Raw genomic sequence first — 18,070 nt, 5'->3', positions numbered from 1 at the left:
TGGGCTAAAACCCCTCCTAACTGCACTTTGGCAATATGCCCACAGCCACTGTGGCGTACGTGAGACAGACACTCTTCCAAATGGCGGCGGTGCGTCACCAGTACAGCGAACAGCTAACAAATGCTAACAAACATTCACAACACTTATATACATATTACAGTCACATTAATTAACATATTTAGTATGGATCGACCTAACAGAACATAAAGAGTCGATTCATTTCATCATAAAGAAAAAGTTCATTGTGTAGGAGCCAGATAAAAACAAGGGATGTAACACAGGGCTACTATTAGCTTAGCTAGCACTCAACAGTCAGTCTTAACAGTCAGTAGCGATCAAACTACATAAAAAAACACAAAATACTCTATACAAATGTTACGTACACATTGGTCCTGAATTCATGTGTCTTTTGTGCACTTTTCATGTTATTAACCTGAGAAAAACAGGAAATAAATGAAACAGGCAAACGCTGTGGCTTCTCGCTTCAGTGTCCTCTCAAGCTATGAGAAGACGCTGAACGCGCACCTTCAAATCTCTGGTCGCGAGGCAGATCGACAGCGCTCCAGTGCCACCTACTGGGCATAGATAAAAATACACTTCTAAAGGAAGTTTAACTATGATAGGCAAATCACAGAAATTCGTTCAAATATGAATCAACAAAAATGTGACCATACATTTTGTGTGCGTCACACTGCCTCTGACCTTCCTGCAGGAGGTGTGTGTGTGAGTGTATGTGTGTGTGTGTGTGTGTGTGTGTGTGTGTGTAGATCTGTTTTACTTATATGTACTTAATGCCTTAATAAATTAATTTTTTTGCTGATATGCGTCCATGAGAAGTTAATTTAATTCTTGTACTTTCTGAATGTAATTCAGTTCAGTACAATACTACCAGAAACTGCAGCATCATAACTCACCAACTCTTCTTGCAAACAATATGAACAGCACATTCAATTTGATTAAGACTGCAGGTCAGTTGTAATGGATTGCATTAGACTGTAGTCGCTCTGTTATTTTGTTTGCAATCTGTGAAAGAAATCTGAATATATAAATGAGCGAATTATAATTCTCTGAGTTATATAAACAAAGAAGATAGTTTTGAAATTACAGTTAGAAAAAAGAAAAGGAGATTTCATTGCAACAGAGCCCTTTAACGTGTGTCAGAGTTCATAGCAGTATAATTAGCTTTCTTAGGCTAACAGCGACACCTAGAGGTCTACATTGCTCGGTGCATGCCGATGGGCTGATAGGTCATCCATTAACTGTCCTTGCAGTTAATGATTATCGATTACAAGATCCAAAGTTCCATTCAAAACCTATCACGACCATGTTTGTAAGAGGAGCATCATGTATTTGAAAACATTTTCCAGCAGAGTATTGTTTAAAGTTTTGAACCATGGTGTCGTCGCCTCGAGCAAACCGCTCAGTGCAGCTGCTGCCGCGCTGGTACGGAGCTCCGCCCGGGGCTATTACAACACCGGGAAACCCAGGGACCCAGGACCGGGCAGGGCGGCCCACGGCCGTGTGGTGGACCTCCGCAGCGACACGGTGACCAAGCCCGGGCCGGCGATGAGGCAGGCCATGGCGGAGGCCGAGGTCGGAGATGACGTATTGAGGGAAGACCCGAGTGTTAACGGTTAGAGCCGAAGCGTTTAGTAGTAATGACCAAATCTGGAACAACTTATGTATGAATGGTTGACAAGTAATTACTGAATTACTCTGCTTGATGGATGATTATTCAGAGTCAGGATATAATAATATGTTTTTGTATATAAAGGCCTATATATAATAGCCTATTCTACTGTATGTGGTGGCACAATCTGAATGATGGATGGATCCCCTTTCAATTTTTACAACCTAAATCTTGCATTATTTTACTATTTTCTGCAGAGTTACAGCAAATTGCAGCAGATATGTTTCAGATGGAAGCTGCACTCTTCGTTCCCTCTGGAACCATGAGTAATCTCATCGCAGGTGAGCTGAGTCTGAATCTACCAATTTGAGGTCAGAAAGGTGATTAATGTGCACACATTTCATTATGCAGTGATGGTGCACTGCAGGGAGCGAGGCGACGAGATGATTGTGGGCGATCGTTCCCATTTACACATCTATGAGCAAGGAGGGAGCGCACAGGTGAGTGTCCCACAGCAGCAGACACCTGTGGTCAGGCCCTCTGCACCTCTGCATCTTTTTCCTCATCGTCTACATTGGATTCATTCATTGTGTATATGTGTGTTGACACAGCTAGCAGGGGTCCACTCCACCACAGCGGCCAATCTCCCTGATGGAACATTTGACTTGGAGCAGCTGGAATCAAAGATCCGCCACGATTACCCCGACCCCCACTACCCCCGCTCACGCCTCATATGTGTGGAAAACACACACAACATACAGGGAGGGCGTGTGCTGCCTCTGACCTTCCTCCAGGAGGTGTGTGTGTGTGTGTGTGTGTGTGTGTGTGTGTGTGTGTGTGTGTGTGTGTGTGTGTGTGTGTGTGTGTGTGTGTGTGTGTGTGTGTGTGTGTGTGTGTGTGTGTGTGTGTGGATATCTGTTTTACTTATATGTACAATAAAATAAAGAATGCAGCGGCTCTCACAGGTTTGTTTCCATCTCCAAGGTTCGTGCTTTGGCAGATAGATATGGTCTGTCAGTTCACATGGATGGAGCCAGGGTGATGAATGCTGCTGTGGCCCAGAGGGTGCCACCATCCACCATACTGCAGCACACACACACCGTCAGTGTGTGTCTCTCTAAGGTGGGACTGCAAAACACAAACACACTCAGAATGAACCGGAACATACAAATTGATGTGAACCGACAATGAGCTTGTAGGCAAACAAAATAAAACTTCTCGGTGTGTAACAGGGTTTGGGTGCCCCCGTGGGGACCATGCTGGCTGGACCCCGAGACTTCATATCCCAGGCAGTGCGGTGTCGTAAAGCCCTGGGTGGGGGGATGCGACAGGCTGGTATACTGGCAGCAGCTGGAAAACTGTCTTTACTGGAGATGGTTGAAAGACTGGAGGAGGATCATCGTAATGCAAAAACCTTTGCTGAAGGTGAGCAGCTCATAATTCTGAAATTTAATAATAAACTCCCTGCTCATAACTACTCTTTTCTTCACCTCTCCCAGCTCTGCTCGACTGTGACCCTCCTCTATTCGCTGTAGACATGGCTGCTGTGGAGACAAACATCCTGCGTTTCCGTCTACAGGAGCCCAGTTTAAGCCCCTCTGAGTTCTGTGCCCGCATGGGTCAGGTTGGTGAGGGAGAGGAGGCAGCACTGGGACAAGGAATACAAGTTCTCATGTACCCCTATTTTGGAAATTCAGTACGGGCTGTATGGCATCTTGGGATTTCCCCTGAAGATACTCAGCTGGCCATCCAGAAAATGCAATTTGTGGCTTCTCAGTTCATGAAGGAAAAAGTCAGGGCGCAGTGAAACCTGGTCCTTCATAAAATGTGTAGTCTAATATCCAGGACTGATCATCGTAAATTTACTCCGGTTAATGTAGGAAGAGATGTCAAACATAGCACAAATACTGTACAACTGGAGTCACTTTGGATATCTTTATATTCGTATTCATTTCATTGTTTTGAAATAAATTTGCGAACCACAGTCTCTTGTCAAAGTTTGTTTCCTTTTTTAATGCATTTTGTGTGGTAAATATGTCTTTTATCATAGAGAAACAGTAGACTAATTAGAAGAACAAGGAATGGGGCATCCCTTCTCTAGTCTGTCAAATTGAAATGTTTTTTGAATTTGAGCATAATATTACTATCTTTAGGATTAACTAATGTTTTAAAGAATCAATGTTTTTTCTTTTTCTTATTCTGGACTTTAGATATTTGCATTTGTTGACAGTTGTGTTAACCTTAATTCTTGGTGTTGTGAGAGAGACGTGGCTTTACAATGCAGTAACCATACAAACAAAAGATGGCACTGATATGTATTGACATTAGATTGAATTTGAAACAGGAAAAAGCCTGTTTCCTATATCTTATAACACCGCCTATTCCTGGTTGTTGATATTGGCTATCGTCCGGATATAAAGCAAACGAAAAAACATGGCAGCGGTGGGATTCGAACCCACGCCATCGAAATGACTGGAGCCTAAATCCAGCGCCTTAGACCACTCGGCCACGCTACCTCATGACTACAGCTGTGCGACCCATAGATTTTATTCAGGTGGTTGGAAATTGAACCTGTTTAATATCTTCAGAATGTCATCGCTTTTGGGACTAACTGTGGCTATTATTGGCTAGCTACTATCTACACGTTCAAAACAGACATATTAACGATTTATAATTTGTGTAACGTTACATTAATCTAGCTAACGTTACCGACTATGTTGGCCGTAACGTTTATTTACTTGGTGCTGCATTCACATGCTCTTCCGTAGTCGTTACAAACGTTTCGCGCGTTCTGCCTTTTAAATAACAAGAAGTTACAGTTTATATGGTGCATACGTAATGTCGTATTATTATTTGTGTATGTATTTGCCCCATACATTGTAGATATATCCTTAGAAGTCATTTTACATTCTCGACGGACGCTCCTCTATAATCTGCTCACGTTCGTTATTTGGATTTCCGATAGTCATGAACGCAGCAGGATGCCGGGGCGTGGCTTCACAGACAGCAGTTCTACGTGCTGAAGGCTCACGTCTTCGTGGAGGACGGGAACAACAACTACAACCCGCTGCCAGAAACCTCCCCGGACCTTCAGGACACATTGGAGAACCAGGACCGAGCCAGGCTGGTCTGGGAGGAGAGTTTAGCTGCCGCTGCTGCGTCCCTTATCTGTTTAACTGAAAACTGAAAACTGTGAGACGGAAGAGGAAGTGGCTACATTGTGTCGCACATTCTGTCAAAGATACAGTGATTAAAGACGGGTTTGTGCCTCACGGTTATACGGTAGGTTTTGGTAATACGTGCATCTAACAGTAGGCCACAATAGACCAAACTAACGTTAATGCATTTGGAGAAATTCGTCTTGCAGCATGCTGTAACATAATAGCTGCTCCATGATTTCTATGGGACCTGCTGTCAAGTGTGCCTTCATCACGTGGCCGCGGTCTATAGGAGTGCAGGTTGTTTATCTTTGCTCGGATCTGCATTCTTCTCCACCAGCCAACTGTTTGAAAACATGCAAACACAGTTACCCTCGATTCCAGTGGAACATATTGGTGCTTAATGCCGTAGATGCTAATTGCTTTTGCATGCTGATGCTCACTATTTATTGCTTAAATCCACGTTATATGAGTATGTATTTTGATTCCACGTTGTATGCATATGATGGAGGTGTCATGGTGCAGGGGCATCTAAAGTAACAGCTGTGCTCTGCTGTGCAGCCATTATGCAGGGGTGTTGTTGTTAACACCTACTTACATGGCTGCCTGCCACAGATTAACTCCATACTCTCTTTATGTGGCTCTACTTTCCACTCAGTGCTCTTCACTGCTCTCTCAGTCCATTCACTCTCCTGTCTTGTCAACATAACAGCAGACATCATGGAGGACGAGCTGATGTTCAGCATGGAGGAGGTGGGGAGCACCAAGAGACCCCCTGTCCATAGAAGTGCCCCCAGCCAGCGGGCCTCTTCCCTCAGCGAATCCAACGGCAGTGACGACGACGACGACGACGACCACTTCATCTGCCCCATCCTGGACGACTCCGCCAAAGAAATCTGTCACTACCTGAAGAAGGCGGTCTACGCCCGGCAGCTCTCAAACTCTCTTCCTAAGAGCAACTTTAAGTTCAAGGTGAGCGGTCGCCTCGCCAAATGCACAGCAAAGTGAAAAAATAAAATGCTGTGGGATTGTTTAGTTCTGCAGTTGTCTGTGAGAAGAGCTCTTTGCCTTATAAGGAGAGATGATCTGTGCATGCCTGCACACACACACGCACACACACACACACACACACACACACACACACACACACACACATACATGTACCAGCATGTGTGTATCTATTTATTGAAGTGGAAAGCTGGTCCCACACCTCTTAACTGCACTCTCGCCAAAGAACAGGAAGTTCCAGACAGCGGTTTTAAACTTGTGTGATTATGTTGCGTATAAACACGTCTCTCACTGCTCAGCAGTAAGTGAGCTGTTCAAGGACTCGCTTCAGTCTTATCGGAGCCACTGTGCTCCAGCCAACTGCCAGGATGTGTAGTGCTGTTGTTTAAAGCAACCAAGCAATTTATGTTATTTAAACTTTTGCCATGTAAATGTCAGATATTTCTTCCCTGTTTTTTTGATGAAAAGCCGTCCATTTTCTTTACCTTTCTGCATAGAATGAAACGGAAGCGGTGGCAGAACCTCAACTGTATAAGGTTTTGTCTCAGAGAGCACGGGTACGTTACAGATGAGTTATGTCTTCCTTCTCTTGCTCTTCACCAGTGACCATCTGCGCCTCTCTTTTTCCCAACATGCACTCTGCATTTTGACTTTCCTTTTCCTTCACTTTAAAAAATCTTTTGAAAGCAACATACTTTCCACCTACTCTCACTTCCTCTCTTCATGACTGATGTGTATTCTAATCATCCTCCCTTTCTTCTCACCGTATCTTTGTGTTTTATTTCATCAATCTACATAAACAAAGTCCATGAATGTTATACTGTTATTTCACAAAACTATACTGTTTCGTTCAGGAGCAAAAGTGTCTTTTTTTTTTTTTTTTTTTTTCATTGCCGCTGCGTTAATCTAAAATTAGAAAAGGGCTAAAATCCCAGAAAGCAATTATAGCTAAAAATGTATTTTGAGCACAGCTGTGCACTTCACCACCATACCAGGCTGCGCTATTTGACCCTAAACTCTTGTAACCAGACTGCGTTGTTTCTGACAGCATGCAGGAGTTGCACACTCACAGCAGGTGAACGAGGTTTGACGTACGATGTGTCGTCCGCTTCTTGTCTCAAACAGACGTGAGACTCTTTCAGTTAAAAAACCCAACCTTTATGTTTCTCTTCATGTAACACCCTCGCTCTAAATATAGACATGTCCTGAACGCCTGCTGCACAGTGACCGGTGGTATACGAGGGAGACGTGCCGCTGTGCAGCACTGCGGGGTTCAGGGTTTGGGGTTACTGGGGTAGGTTTGGATTACCCCTGACACTCGATTCATGGGTCCTTCCAAGAAAGTTATTTTTTGAAAATGGCACGACTGCAGATGGGCTTGAAACATCATATTCATATTGAGGGAGCAGTAAATTATTTCAGTTGATGTTATGGAATAGGAGACCTTGGTTGACCCTCATTAATACATTTATTCTGAAGCCTGCCTAATATTTAAACCCTGTGTATTAATTCATTAATTAGCTACATTTGCTGTGTGCTTTCTTTCCTGTTTGTACTGAAGATATTTGTGTTTTTTCCTTCCTTTCCTCCTGATTTGCACGCTGCTACAAACTAGGGATGCACCAATCCGACATTTTCAGTCCCGATACGGATCCGATACCAGTGTTTAATTAAGAAGCTGTACGCCTCACTGTGTGGAAGTGACTGAGATCATTCTTTTATGTGTAAGGCAGCAACAAGCTTGATATAAACATTGCGTTCCTATCTTTGTAAAACAAAATATAACAAATAAATAGATGGATATAAATGTACTTGTTGATAAACGATGTTCATTGCAGGCTTCCCTAGCTCTAAGCTGATTAAATGCAAATACTTTGAAGAATGAGGGAAAGCTGCTCATTGCAGAAACTGTGACATTTAATTTGCTTAATTAGTTCGCACAATAGAGGAGAGAAAGTGTTGTGCAGAGAGAGCACAAAAATACGCTTTCAGTTGCTTTTGTTGTTCAAATTCAATGTCTCCTCTTGCGAACCTGTTTGGGAAACAGATTTGTCCATTGTCTTTGCATGAAGACAAACGCTGTCAGCTGATAAGTTGTGTTTGCTCATTGCGACAGGATCATTGGAAACATGCGATCGAAAAGGCCAAAGCTATGCCCGACCCCTGGGCCCAGTTCCACCTGGAGGAAATCAAGACTGAAGCCTGCTTTCGTTACAGGTACGAATAACTGTGTGTGGCTGTCAATCAACACGGGAGGCTTTTTGACTTTTTGTAGCAGTAAAAACAGATGCCTGCTTCGACCAAAAACAAAGCCGGTGAGATGATGCGGGGCTGGTAAACGTTAGTCGACCTTGCTATTCCCGTTTGGCTCATATATGGGTCAGTTTGAACTGTTGACAAACATTACTGCCCCTTCACCGGGCACATTGACGCCCTTCGGACCGCCCAGTTCTTTTTTTTTTTTAAGATCTCGCACTGCAGCTGGGATTACTCGGGTGTTTACCCAGGTATTACAGCCAACACACACACACCTGCAGAGCTCTCAGACGTGGGCCGCTTTATGTCAAGGCATCGATACACAATTAAAATATGCAGAATAGCAAGAAGAAAAATAATTCCTTTGCTAGTGACAGGATTGGGACTTGACTGTAGAGAGGAGGGATTGTCAGGAGCTGGGATTCGCCTCCGCTTCCTCTTTTCATGTGCTAATTTTACCCACATGTAACCCAACTCCTCACTCCCTGTTTGTACCCCCCCCCCCCTGTGGTCTGAGCTAGATGGAATGAATGTCACTGTGGTACGCTGCGTTCCTCAGGCTCAAATGCTTTGTTGGCAGAATAGAGCGCTGTTCTTGTTTCAATGGAGGAGCAGAGCTTAATACTGAGTTTGAAGGCACTCAGGTTTGAGCTGGGAAGACTTGCAGCTGCACCTACACTTCATGCAGTATTTATTAACTCAGGACACACACCCCGCCAAGCCAAAACAGACAAACTGTGTGTAGACACACAGTGTTTAGTCACATATTTGTATCGCCATATCGACTGCATGAGTTCCTCCCTGATTACATGAATTTAACCCTAAATCCAAAAAGAAATGGCTGCAGAGACAAGGTGCCGTATCTTTTGGGAAGAAACAGGAAAGCACACACAACTCCACTGGTTCATTCTTCTCTCTTTGTTGGTTTTCCGCGGAGGGGAAGCCAGATGCTTTATGGGCCTCCGTGATAAGAATTCATAACGAGCTGTTGACATAGGAACTCCCTCACAGAGGGCAAAGAGTAACTTGGCTAACGAGAATTTTAGGAACTGAAGTCAACTCAAAAGAGACAAACAAGTTCTGCTCAATGTTGTAGGCCGGCATCCAGTGTGAGTGAATTGTAACGTAACAGGTGGAAAACAAAAAAAAACCATCGGATCACTTTATTTTGTGCAGCCAACAGTCCAAAGCACAAAGATCATAGTGATATTAAACACAGACACGCATCAAAACCTCACATTTAAGAAGCTGAAAAGAAGCTGTCCTTTCAGAATAAAACACAACTTGGAGTACAGTCATGCTAGCAGCTCTGTGAGGCTGTACTTTGGCTTTGAGTGTGTTATTAGATTTAGTTATTGGATTTTATTTTATGTGAATTTAAAGAGCGTCCATCATTTAAAAAAATTAAAAATGACTGTAATGTAAATTCACTGTCCCTCTTTGCAGGTACAATGCCATCACAGGAGAGTGGGCTCAAGACCAGATCCACATCAAGATGGCTGCCCAGGTATTACTGCTCTTTAGAAGGACTGTATTGTCGCCATTAAAAACAAAAACTAATTCTTATCTCTTCTCTTATTTATTTCTCACAGCCGTTTGGGAAAGGGGCGATGAGGGAGTGCTTCAGAACGTAAGTTGAAGTATTTTTCTCATCCAGCGGTTAATGCCCTCGAGTTCTGGTAACGGAGGCCTTCGTGGTCTCTGTGTGAAGAGAGCAGAAGAGTTCTTTCTGCAGGTCCACATTCCTCACATTTCTTGTTCGACTTGGGAGGATAGCTGCTGACTAATTTAGTAATTTCAGAGCCAAAGATGGTACGGAAAATATCACAGTGAAGCAGCTCAATACAGTCCTCCGTGATGGCACCGGGGCTTTAGTTGTTTATTGTTTTGGATGAAATACAATAGAAGCGTACAGCGTTGTCACTGCGCCGCTGTGTTGTGTTTTGGCTTCTGCATGACCCTGCAGAATGAAAGAGAGAAGGGATAATGGTCTTATTGTTCGTGCATGAACCTGAGTTATGTGGGAAATGTGAAAGCGAGGCATCCATCAACCTCCCACTTTAGCTGTTTGCTGTTTGCAGTATCCCACAGAAATATTCCACTGTGACAAAACCTTGAGCATGAACATAAATCATCCAGCTCTTACAAGATAAAACAAGAAAATCAGGAATGATGGTATGTGGTCCCTGTGGGATTTGTACATACAGTGTTTGGGTTAAACTTTAGACCATCGATATGTATATGTAAATAAGAACTGGACGTAGTCACCGTGACGTCATCCATTGGTGTGTGGACTACGGTTTTGAAGTCTTTAGTTTGGCATTTTGGCCGTCGCCATCTTGGTTTTTTGCAACCAGAAGTGACACAAGAAGGCGGAGCTTCTGATTGATATCATCCAGAGGTTGCCGCCTGGTTTTGGAGCAGTTTTGTGTACATCTGACATCTGTTCCAGTTGATGCTATGATAAAATGTGGCTTTCGTTATGTATATTTATAAAGGTTTCTATCTGTGAGTGAACTGTAAATACATTTAAATTTAACTGAAATGCTGCTCACTAATGCAATATCTTGTTTATTTTCCCTCCAGGAAGAAGTTGTCAAATTTCTCACACAGCAGCAACTGGAAGTCAGCATTTAATTATGTGTCCAAGAGTTACATGGAGACGGTGGACAGAAGTGTTTACTTTGAGGACGTCACGCTGCAAATGGAGGCCAAGCTCTGGGGAGAGGAGTACAACCGCCACCGACCTCCCAAACAGGTACAGAGAGAACATTTACAGTCTGATGTGCTGCCTAGTTCATGGGATGGGACAATCAGGGGCGAACACAATCCTCTTACCCTCGTTGTTTTCATAATATAAAGTATTTGAATCTTAGATTTAGGGCTAAAACTAATCTTTCTTTTCATTATCAATTGATTTGCAATTTTTTTCATTGAAGCATTTGATCGTTTAGTCTATTAATTGTCCAACAATTTTGAAAAAAAGTGTTTTGTCTGAACAAAAGTCAAGAGGTATTCAGTTTATTGTAATATATACAACAAAGGGAAGCAGCAGGACCTGCCAACTGAGCAGCTGTAACCTGAGAATGTGTTATATTTTTTAATTATTATTATAATGTATTTAAATGGATAATTTCTCTCTGGTGGATGTATTCATCATCATTTCAGCTCATCATAATAGAAGAACAGTAAACAATGATATTGAATTATTTCCCAGAGAGTCATTAGCTGTAAAAACACAGTCTTTTCTGCACAGCCTTAGGAGCGGGTTACAATGCATCTCACGGCACATTGTTTGTGCATGTGACAAATAATCCATTGTGACATTTGCATGACGTAACCATCTGTACTGCTGTAATGTGAGTGTTGTTTACCTCTCTCTAATCCTCAGGTGGACATCATCCAGATGTGTGTGATAGAGATGACGGACAGACCAGGCAAACCTCTCTTCCACCTGGAACATTACATCGAGGGCAAGTACATCAAATACAACTCCAACTCTGGCTTCGTGAGGGACGACAACATCCGACTCACCCCACAGGTACAGCTGCGTCACCTTTTAGTGTTTATACATGTTCGAGCTAATACTAAATGAATAACCTTCATTTCTTTTTGCATCCATCAGGCCTTTACTCACTTCAGTTTTGAGCGAGCGGGCCACCAGCTGATCGTGGTGGACATCCAAGGAGTTGGAGATCTCTACACTGACCCTCAGATCCACACAGAGAAGGGGACGGACTTCGGAGATGGAAATCTGGGTACAGTTCCTTTGATGTTGACAAACTGCTGCTAGATACACGTGTGAAGTTCTAAATTATAGTATTTATTGTTAAAAAATCGTGCCTGTTTTTCCAGGTGTGCGGGGCATGGCGCTGTTCTTCCACTCCCACCTGTGTAACAAGATCTGCAAGAGCATGGGCCTGACGCCTTTTGACCTTTCCCCTGCAGAGAAGTCCCAGCTGGACTGCACCAACAAACTGCTTGTAATTTTAACATTTTTATAATAATAAATAAAATGTCAGCCAGGGCCAGAAATCAGAAGTAGGTCAGAGTAAAAATAGTTCATAAGATAATGATAATAATAAATAAAAATGTGGAACAAATGTCACTAAGATTTAGAAACTTGTAGATCGCAGACCTCTGCCAAGGCTGTTTTCCCATAAGTGAACAATAAGAGGCGGCAGTAGCTCAGTCCGTGGAGACGTGACTTGGAAACTGGAGGGTCAAGTATGGAGTGTGGGCTGGTAGCTGGAGAGGTGGCAGTTTGCCTCCTGGGCACTGCCGAGCTACTCCAAAATTCAATGGGTTTGTCCTTGGCCCGTGCTACACATTTCTACCAGGTTTCATGAAAATCGGGCCAGTAGTTTTCCTGTAATCCTGCTGACAGAAAGACAGAAAGACAGACAGACAGACAGACAAACCAACAAAACAAAGGTCCCAGTTGCCATAATTAGTCACGAGTCTGACTGGCTTTGGGACCTTATTTCCTGTAAGATGGAGAGATCTCAACTGAATATGCAGCCTGAAGCACTAAAAAGAAAGATAAAAGGATGAAAAGGGTGCTGCATTATGTTTTAAACACTCAAACAGTAATTTCCAATACTCGCTCTCCAACTCAGTTGCAGGATTAGCATAGGACGGATGCTTATCTTCAGTGTATTCTGCTTGTTCTGTTGCTGTTCCATCAAGATTGATCTTGTTTTGTTTTTTTTATCTCAGAAGTCAGCCCAGACGGTGCTGAGGGGCTGCGAGGAGCCCTGCGGTTCTCCTCGTGTTCGCACCATGTCAGGCAGCCGGTCGCACCCGCTGCTGTCCCGCCTGTCGGAGACGTCTTCTGTGGACGAGAGCGACGTAGAATCGATCCCCTGCTCCCCTCTCATGCTGCCCTGCTCCCCGCTAGCTGCACATGGATTCTTGGGAAGGTCCCCTCTCGGTACGGTGTCCATGAACAATGTTATTACACACTGCACGTATATAACCGTGCTTTTCCACCATTTAAATAGTTTTGTAATGTTTCTACATTTTACAGGCTTTTCATTTATCGGAATGAGCGAACATGAAAGAGCCAATAATAACAACATCGGTGAGAACAAGGTGAGCAATAACTCATAACCAAACTGTAGTTAAGTCGGTATACCTCAGGTCCATGTTGAGTCCCAAGAGCTCCATGTTTGCCGATGTAAAGTCTCTATTTTTGTCCTTTTACATTACATTCGTATCTGTTTTCATAAAAGATTATGTAAAATCCAGGTAAAAGAAGCTAAAAATATGTGTTGGAGTAAACTTCATCCGTCACTTAAATACAGTATCGACATTTCCACCTCTAGGCGGCGCTGCATGCTACGTATCATACCTCTACTAACTGAACACCCCTCTGCTTTCCAAGCGCGTGGGATAACTGCGGTTGGCTTCAAGTAACTTAAAAATGTGAAAGGTTCTCTAGAGCCGGTGTTTGGTTTGTACGTTCTGGGATACGGTAGAACAATGGCTGTGCAACATGGCGAAAACATAGTTATGAATATTGTATTCCATTTCAGCCAATAAATTCCCAAAATATTACACACGGTTTATTGAAAGAACTTAATTTACATGCACCTTTCAAACGTTACACGGTGCTTTGCATGGATTTACAATTAACTTAAATCCGGCCATTAAAGGTACAAACATAAAATTGCCTCATTAAAACCGGACAAAAGAAGGATGAATAGAACAAATGAAACAGATACTGTAACTGGAAAAATCAAACACAGGATTTAAGAAGTGATGTAAACCTTTTGTCTTCTTGCATTTGTGATTGGAACTGTCTGAAGGCGTCCGATTGTGTTTTGGTTTTGATCCCTTAATACGATGAATTGCAATAATCTAGACGTGATGATATAAAAACACGAATGATCTGAAAGATGTGATTTCTGAGATGCTTCTCAGCTGGACGAAACATCACGACTCACACGAGTCCCGACACTGATCTCTAAAATGTGTTTCTGTCCGTAGGACTCTGATAGCGGCGGGGACAGCGGCTACCCCAGCGAGAGGAGGAGTGAAGGAGACCCGAATGACCACGTAGACGGGGTAAATGTTTACGTCTGACTTGTGTTTGTTTTCATTTTGACTATTGAGGATTTTTTTTATCAGTACGTGAAAAAGAGTCAGTAAGTCTGTAGATAAACAAGGCTAAGAAATGTATTTGTGTATGTCTGGCATTTACCAAGTCGACATTTTAGATACGTCACAGCTTGTTTGAATAATTCATGGTTTGTTTATTATCTTAAACAAACATCATTTTTAAACCCTGGTATATTAGACTTCTCTTGTTCACCCTCCTTTGTCCTTCAGTCCTCTCAGCAGCTGTTAGTCTGTAAACGTTTCCTCTTCTCCACATAAAGTCTAAATGTAGGTTTTATAAATGCATGTTGTATTGTCACTCAGGCCCGTCATCGCAGCCAAAGAAATTATTCGGAGTCGGATGAGGACAGTTTCAGACGGGTAAACAAACGTAGAGACACCAGTGTGTAAATGTCATCATCATCATCATCATCATCATCATCACCGTGATCAAATAATCCTCCTCTGATTTCCCTCATCCTTGTTTTTCTTCACTTTGTCTGATTTTCCTCTTTTTGTTTTTCCTCATGACGTAATTTAACAGCAGAATCAGTTCCTCACCTTCCCTCTGATTTAGCTGCTCCTGCTCTTTGTGTTCCCTCATTAGAGGAAGATGGTAGCTTCTCCGAGATTCACTCCAAACTTAGATTCTTACAATGCCGACAACGAATGGGTGATTATTTGCATGGAGGCTTGTGACCGCCGAGCGTTTCCCTGTTGTTGTTTTGTTACTATTCATCAAGCATAACTCTCTCGAGTTACATTTGATTTGATTACACAGGCTGCCACTGTTTCCGCCTTTATTTTCAGAGTCACTGAAAACAGTCTTTTAAAAAGCAAAATACAAAGAAATAAAAACTGACATTTGGAACCGAAACACCATCTACCTCTGTTTCACCAACTCCACCCTCTTGCTAATGACAATACCTGTGTGTGTGTGTGTGTGTGTGTCTGTGTGTGTGTGTTCCCATGCTTTACCTGATCTTTGCATTCACTGAGGCCAACATGGATGTACTCCTCCAGCTCATTCATCAGCTAAAATTCCAAAAGCAAACTTGTCTGGATGGGTACACCCCTGAGAGTTTTTACATACAGTACATTCATCATATGATTTGTTTTCCGATGATTGTGGTTAAGAGCATCACCGTTCCTCCTCCTTCTTGTATATCTTGACTTGTCTTTTCCTGCTCAGCTGACGGAGGAGAAGTGGAGCTTCTACCATTCGTCTCGCGCTCACGTCCACCGGTCATCCTGCGTGGCCACCGAGGTGGAGCGACTCGACGCTCTGATGCAGAAGAAGACTGGCCAGTCGATCCTCGGCAAGGTAAAAGATCAGATTGGTTGGCTGAAATCTGGCTTTCAAGGTGAGTTTCATTTGTTGAATGTATTCTGGATCACCTTCCTCCCGAACCAGGTCCACCTGGCGATGGTGCGGTACCACGAAGGGGGTCGCTTCTGTGAGAAGGACGAGCAGTGGGATCAGGACTCGGCCATGTTGCACCTGGAGAGAGCAGCGCTGTGCGGAGAGCTGGAAGCCATCGTGGCCCTGGGACAGTGCTGTCTGCAGCTGCCTCACCACATACTGCCGGAGAGGGAGCTGGAGGTACCACGCTAAAGTTCATTTAGCCTTTTCGGGTTTTGTACAGTGTGAACCCTTGTGCTTTAATATGTCTGTGTTGTTGGCAGGATAACGCTGGAAACAAGATGAAAGGAATTAAGTATCTGCTGCTGGCAGCGGAGGCCGGCGACAGATCTTCTATGATCACAGTGGCCCGAGCCTTTGATACTGGGATCAATCTGTCAGCTGACAGGTCAGTGGTTGAGTTTTAAACTCTGGAAAGCTGGACTTGTATTATGAATGGACTTGTGGGTAAAGATAAGATATGATAACACTGCCCCCTAGAGGGATTTCTAGATCTTTCCTTTATTAAAGTAAAGGAAGATGGCACTATTTGTAATGCTGAAGGTTTTGTGCATTATTGTTTTTCTTCTTTCTTTGATTATCCAGAAAGCAGGACTGGGAGGAAGCGATTCACTGGTATGAAAGTGTGCTGAACATGACAGACTACGACGAGGGCGGAGAGTTCGACGGGACGCAGGACGAGCCTCGCCACCTGCTGCTGGCCAGAGTGGCTGAGATGTACCAAGTGGGAGGCAACAAGCTCACCGCAGACCCACAGAAAGCAGGTTGGACTCCATGCTGGCTTAACAAACCTCGATGTGTCAAAATACACTTCAATATACCTGCGTCATTTTAAGGAATAGTCCACTGAAATCTACCCCGTGTAAACCTATAAAAAAATACCATGGCGTCATTAATTGATGGATATAATTGTCTGTGCCTGCATCCTAACGGCTCCCACCATCCTTCTCTGCAGGTGATCTGTTTACAGAAGCAGCAGAAGCTGCCATGGAGGCCATGAAGGGCCGACTGGCTAACCAGTACTACATGAAAGCTGAAGAAGCCTGGGCGCTAATGGAGGAGTAATTTTGGATACACATTTTTATCACAAAAAGGCCGCCGGAGTTAATTTTTACATGAATGGTTACAGTTTACATATTTATATTGTATAATATTATCTTTCTGCCGCAGTGCAGTGTGTGTTTTCAACCTTCTATCCATCTACCCAATCAGGCTTAAATGTCCAGGTTTCTCTTCTTCTTCCTTCTGTTTCTTTTCATTAATTCCCTGTCTCTGATTACATTTTGACTAAGCCAGGGGTCGGCAACCTGCGGCTCAACTGCTGCAGCAAACTGAGCAAGTTTTTTTTCTCCTCTTCATAAGAGTTTGATATTGTTATAACAGTTAAAATAGCAATAACATGTCAAGAAGTTTTTTTTATTCTTGTTCTATATTTTCATAAATACAACAAATTATAGTTTTTGAATAAATAATATAACTATATATAAAACTTCATAAGCTGTGATATCAAATAGCTTTTGCGGCTCCAGACAAATTTTATTTGGTGGAAAATAGGGCAAAATGGCTCTTTGGATCGTAAAGGTTGCCGACCCCTGGACTAAGCGAATGTGGCTGCATGAAAGAGAAGGTCTGAAAGATCAAAATAAAGAGAATAGTTTACTTACTTTGCTCTACATTCATGTTGGAAGAATGCATGTTTAAATATTCTTGGAGCATAAAACGGTTAAATAAAGTTTGCTTTTTATGGGTAAACACATGTCACTATTCGTCCCTGTGTTCTTTCCCTCTAACAAATGTGTTCTTAAACAAATGTTTAAAAGCATTTCTTAATATTGAGTTAACTTTATTCAAAACTCTTCACATGGTTCTCGTTACAACAGAAATGCTGCTCTCATAACGGTTCATCTCAAATCCAAAATGCATGAATGCAACCAAGGCACAATGTTTGTGTCAACTCTGACAATATATGGATTTTGTCAGTTACAACACAATTACCTAAAAATGCATTGCATTTTTATTCCCATACAAAAAGAGGAAGAATATTTTACCGTACAGAAATACAGCAAATATACTTTCATGTTCAATTTAATTTAATGTTTTATTTGGAAATGTAAGCAGATTCATTTCAAAATGTACCAGATGAAACTCAAGTACTTCCATTAACTTAACACTAAATATACTATATACGCTACAGTATATAGATAAGAAATTTAAAATCAAAGTCACATTTTTTGATCTCCTTTTGTTTATGGATATTTAAATATGTGTTATGTTTTATTCGTAGGTTTTCTGAACTTAAGTATAACAATTTAAATGTAGTGTGTATATTAATGTATGTATATAAGTAATTTGTCAAATAAACGTATACATTTTAATTATTCTTCCTATTTCTACGCATAGTGTATTTATTGTCAAAGTGACCTGCAAAATATATATATATATATATATATATATATATATAAATACAATTTATAAAATGTATTATATAATCAC

General features: G+C 42.4%; 2 protein-coding genes and 1 non-coding gene across 5 annotated transcripts; 2 read left to right on the top strand and 1 right to left on the bottom strand.

Annotated features, from left to right (window-relative positions):
• The first annotated feature begins 1,310 nt into the window (after positions 1-1,310).
• LOC142952035 (uncharacterized) lies at positions 1,311-3,495 on the top strand. The gene is made up of 7 exons (XM_076094021.1): positions 1,311-1,633; positions 1,888-1,971; positions 2,042-2,130; positions 2,242-2,427; positions 2,615-2,752; positions 2,863-3,055; positions 3,130-3,495. The coding sequence occupies exons 1-7, from the start codon at positions 1,345-1,347 to the stop codon at positions 3,435-3,437; spliced, it is 1,287 nt and encodes a 428-aa protein (XP_075950136.1). The 5' UTR covers positions 1,311-1,344; the 3' UTR covers positions 3,438-3,495.
• Positions 3,496-4,064: 569 nt separating this feature from the next.
• On the bottom strand, positions 4,065-4,146 carry trnal-uag (transfer RNA leucine (anticodon UAG)). The gene has a single exon. It is a non-coding gene; the product is annotated as a tRNA-Leu (tRNA).
• Positions 4,147-4,623: 477 nt separating this feature from the next.
• Positions 4,624-17,338, top strand: eef2k (eukaryotic elongation factor 2 kinase). Of its 3 annotated transcripts, none has more exons than XM_076093977.1 (20): positions 4,624-4,912; positions 5,504-5,760; positions 6,294-6,353; positions 7,913-8,013; positions 9,499-9,559; positions 9,645-9,682; positions 10,639-10,810; positions 11,444-11,593; positions 11,678-11,810; positions 11,908-12,035; positions 12,772-12,985; positions 13,082-13,146; positions 14,044-14,121; positions 14,479-14,535; positions 14,762-14,827; positions 15,347-15,478; positions 15,569-15,757; positions 15,841-15,965; positions 16,163-16,341; positions 16,533-17,338. In XM_076093977.1, exons 2-20 carry the CDS (start codon positions 5,509-5,511, stop codon positions 16,640-16,642), a joined length of 2,310 nt encoding a protein of 769 aa, XP_075950092.1. In that variant the 5' UTR covers positions 4,624-4,912; positions 5,504-5,508; the 3' UTR covers positions 16,643-17,338. The 3 variants fall into 3 exon arrangements, with proteins under 3 accessions (XP_075950092.1, XP_075950091.1, XP_075950094.1); XM_076093976.1 differs by having other exon boundaries at positions 4,625-4,912; positions 5,501-5,760; XM_076093979.1 differs by lacking the exon at positions 14,762-14,827 and having other exon boundaries at positions 4,625-4,912; positions 5,501-5,760.
• The last annotated feature ends 732 nt before the right edge of the window (positions 17,339-18,070 follow it).

The sequence above is a fragment of the Anarhichas minor genome, unplaced genomic scaffold, assembly GCF_050575085.1.
Source record: "Anarhichas minor isolate MPS153535 unplaced genomic scaffold, ASM5057508v1 ptg000017l, whole genome shotgun sequence".
Classification (NCBI taxonomy): Eukaryota; Metazoa; Chordata; class Actinopteri; order Perciformes; family Anarhichadidae; genus Anarhichas; species Anarhichas minor.
The sequence above is the reverse complement of the archived record's forward strand: the minus strand, read 5'-3'. Positions and strand labels throughout refer to the sequence as shown.

What these genes read in the sequence shown, in the direction of transcription:
- eef2k (XM_076093977.1), top strand. Translation starts at nt 5,509, where the DNA reads ATGGAGGACGAGCTGATGTTCAGCATGGAGGAGGTGGGGAGCACCAAG. An exon ending in TTTTGTCTCAGAGAGCACGG is followed by an intron (nt 6,354 to 7,912) that starts GTACGTTACAGA and finishes TCATTGCGACAG; the next exon opens with GATCATTGGAAACATGCGAT. An exon ending in CTTCGGAGATGGAAATCTGG is followed by an intron (nt 11,811 to 11,907) that starts GTACAGTTCCTT and finishes CTGTTTTTCCAG; the next exon opens with GTGTGCGGGGCATGGCGCTG.
- LOC142952035 (XM_076094021.1), top strand. Translation starts at nt 1,345, where the DNA reads ATGTATTTGAAAACATTTTCCAGCAGAGTATTGTTTAAAGTTTTGAAC. An exon ending in AGCAAGGAGGGAGCGCACAG is followed by an intron (nt 2,131 to 2,241) that starts GTGAGTGTCCCA and finishes GTGTTGACACAG; the next exon opens with CTAGCAGGGGTCCACTCCAC. An exon ending in TCAGTGTGTGTCTCTCTAAG is followed by an intron (nt 2,753 to 2,862) that starts GTGGGACTGCAA and finishes GGTGTGTAACAG; the next exon opens with GGTTTGGGTGCCCCCGTGGG.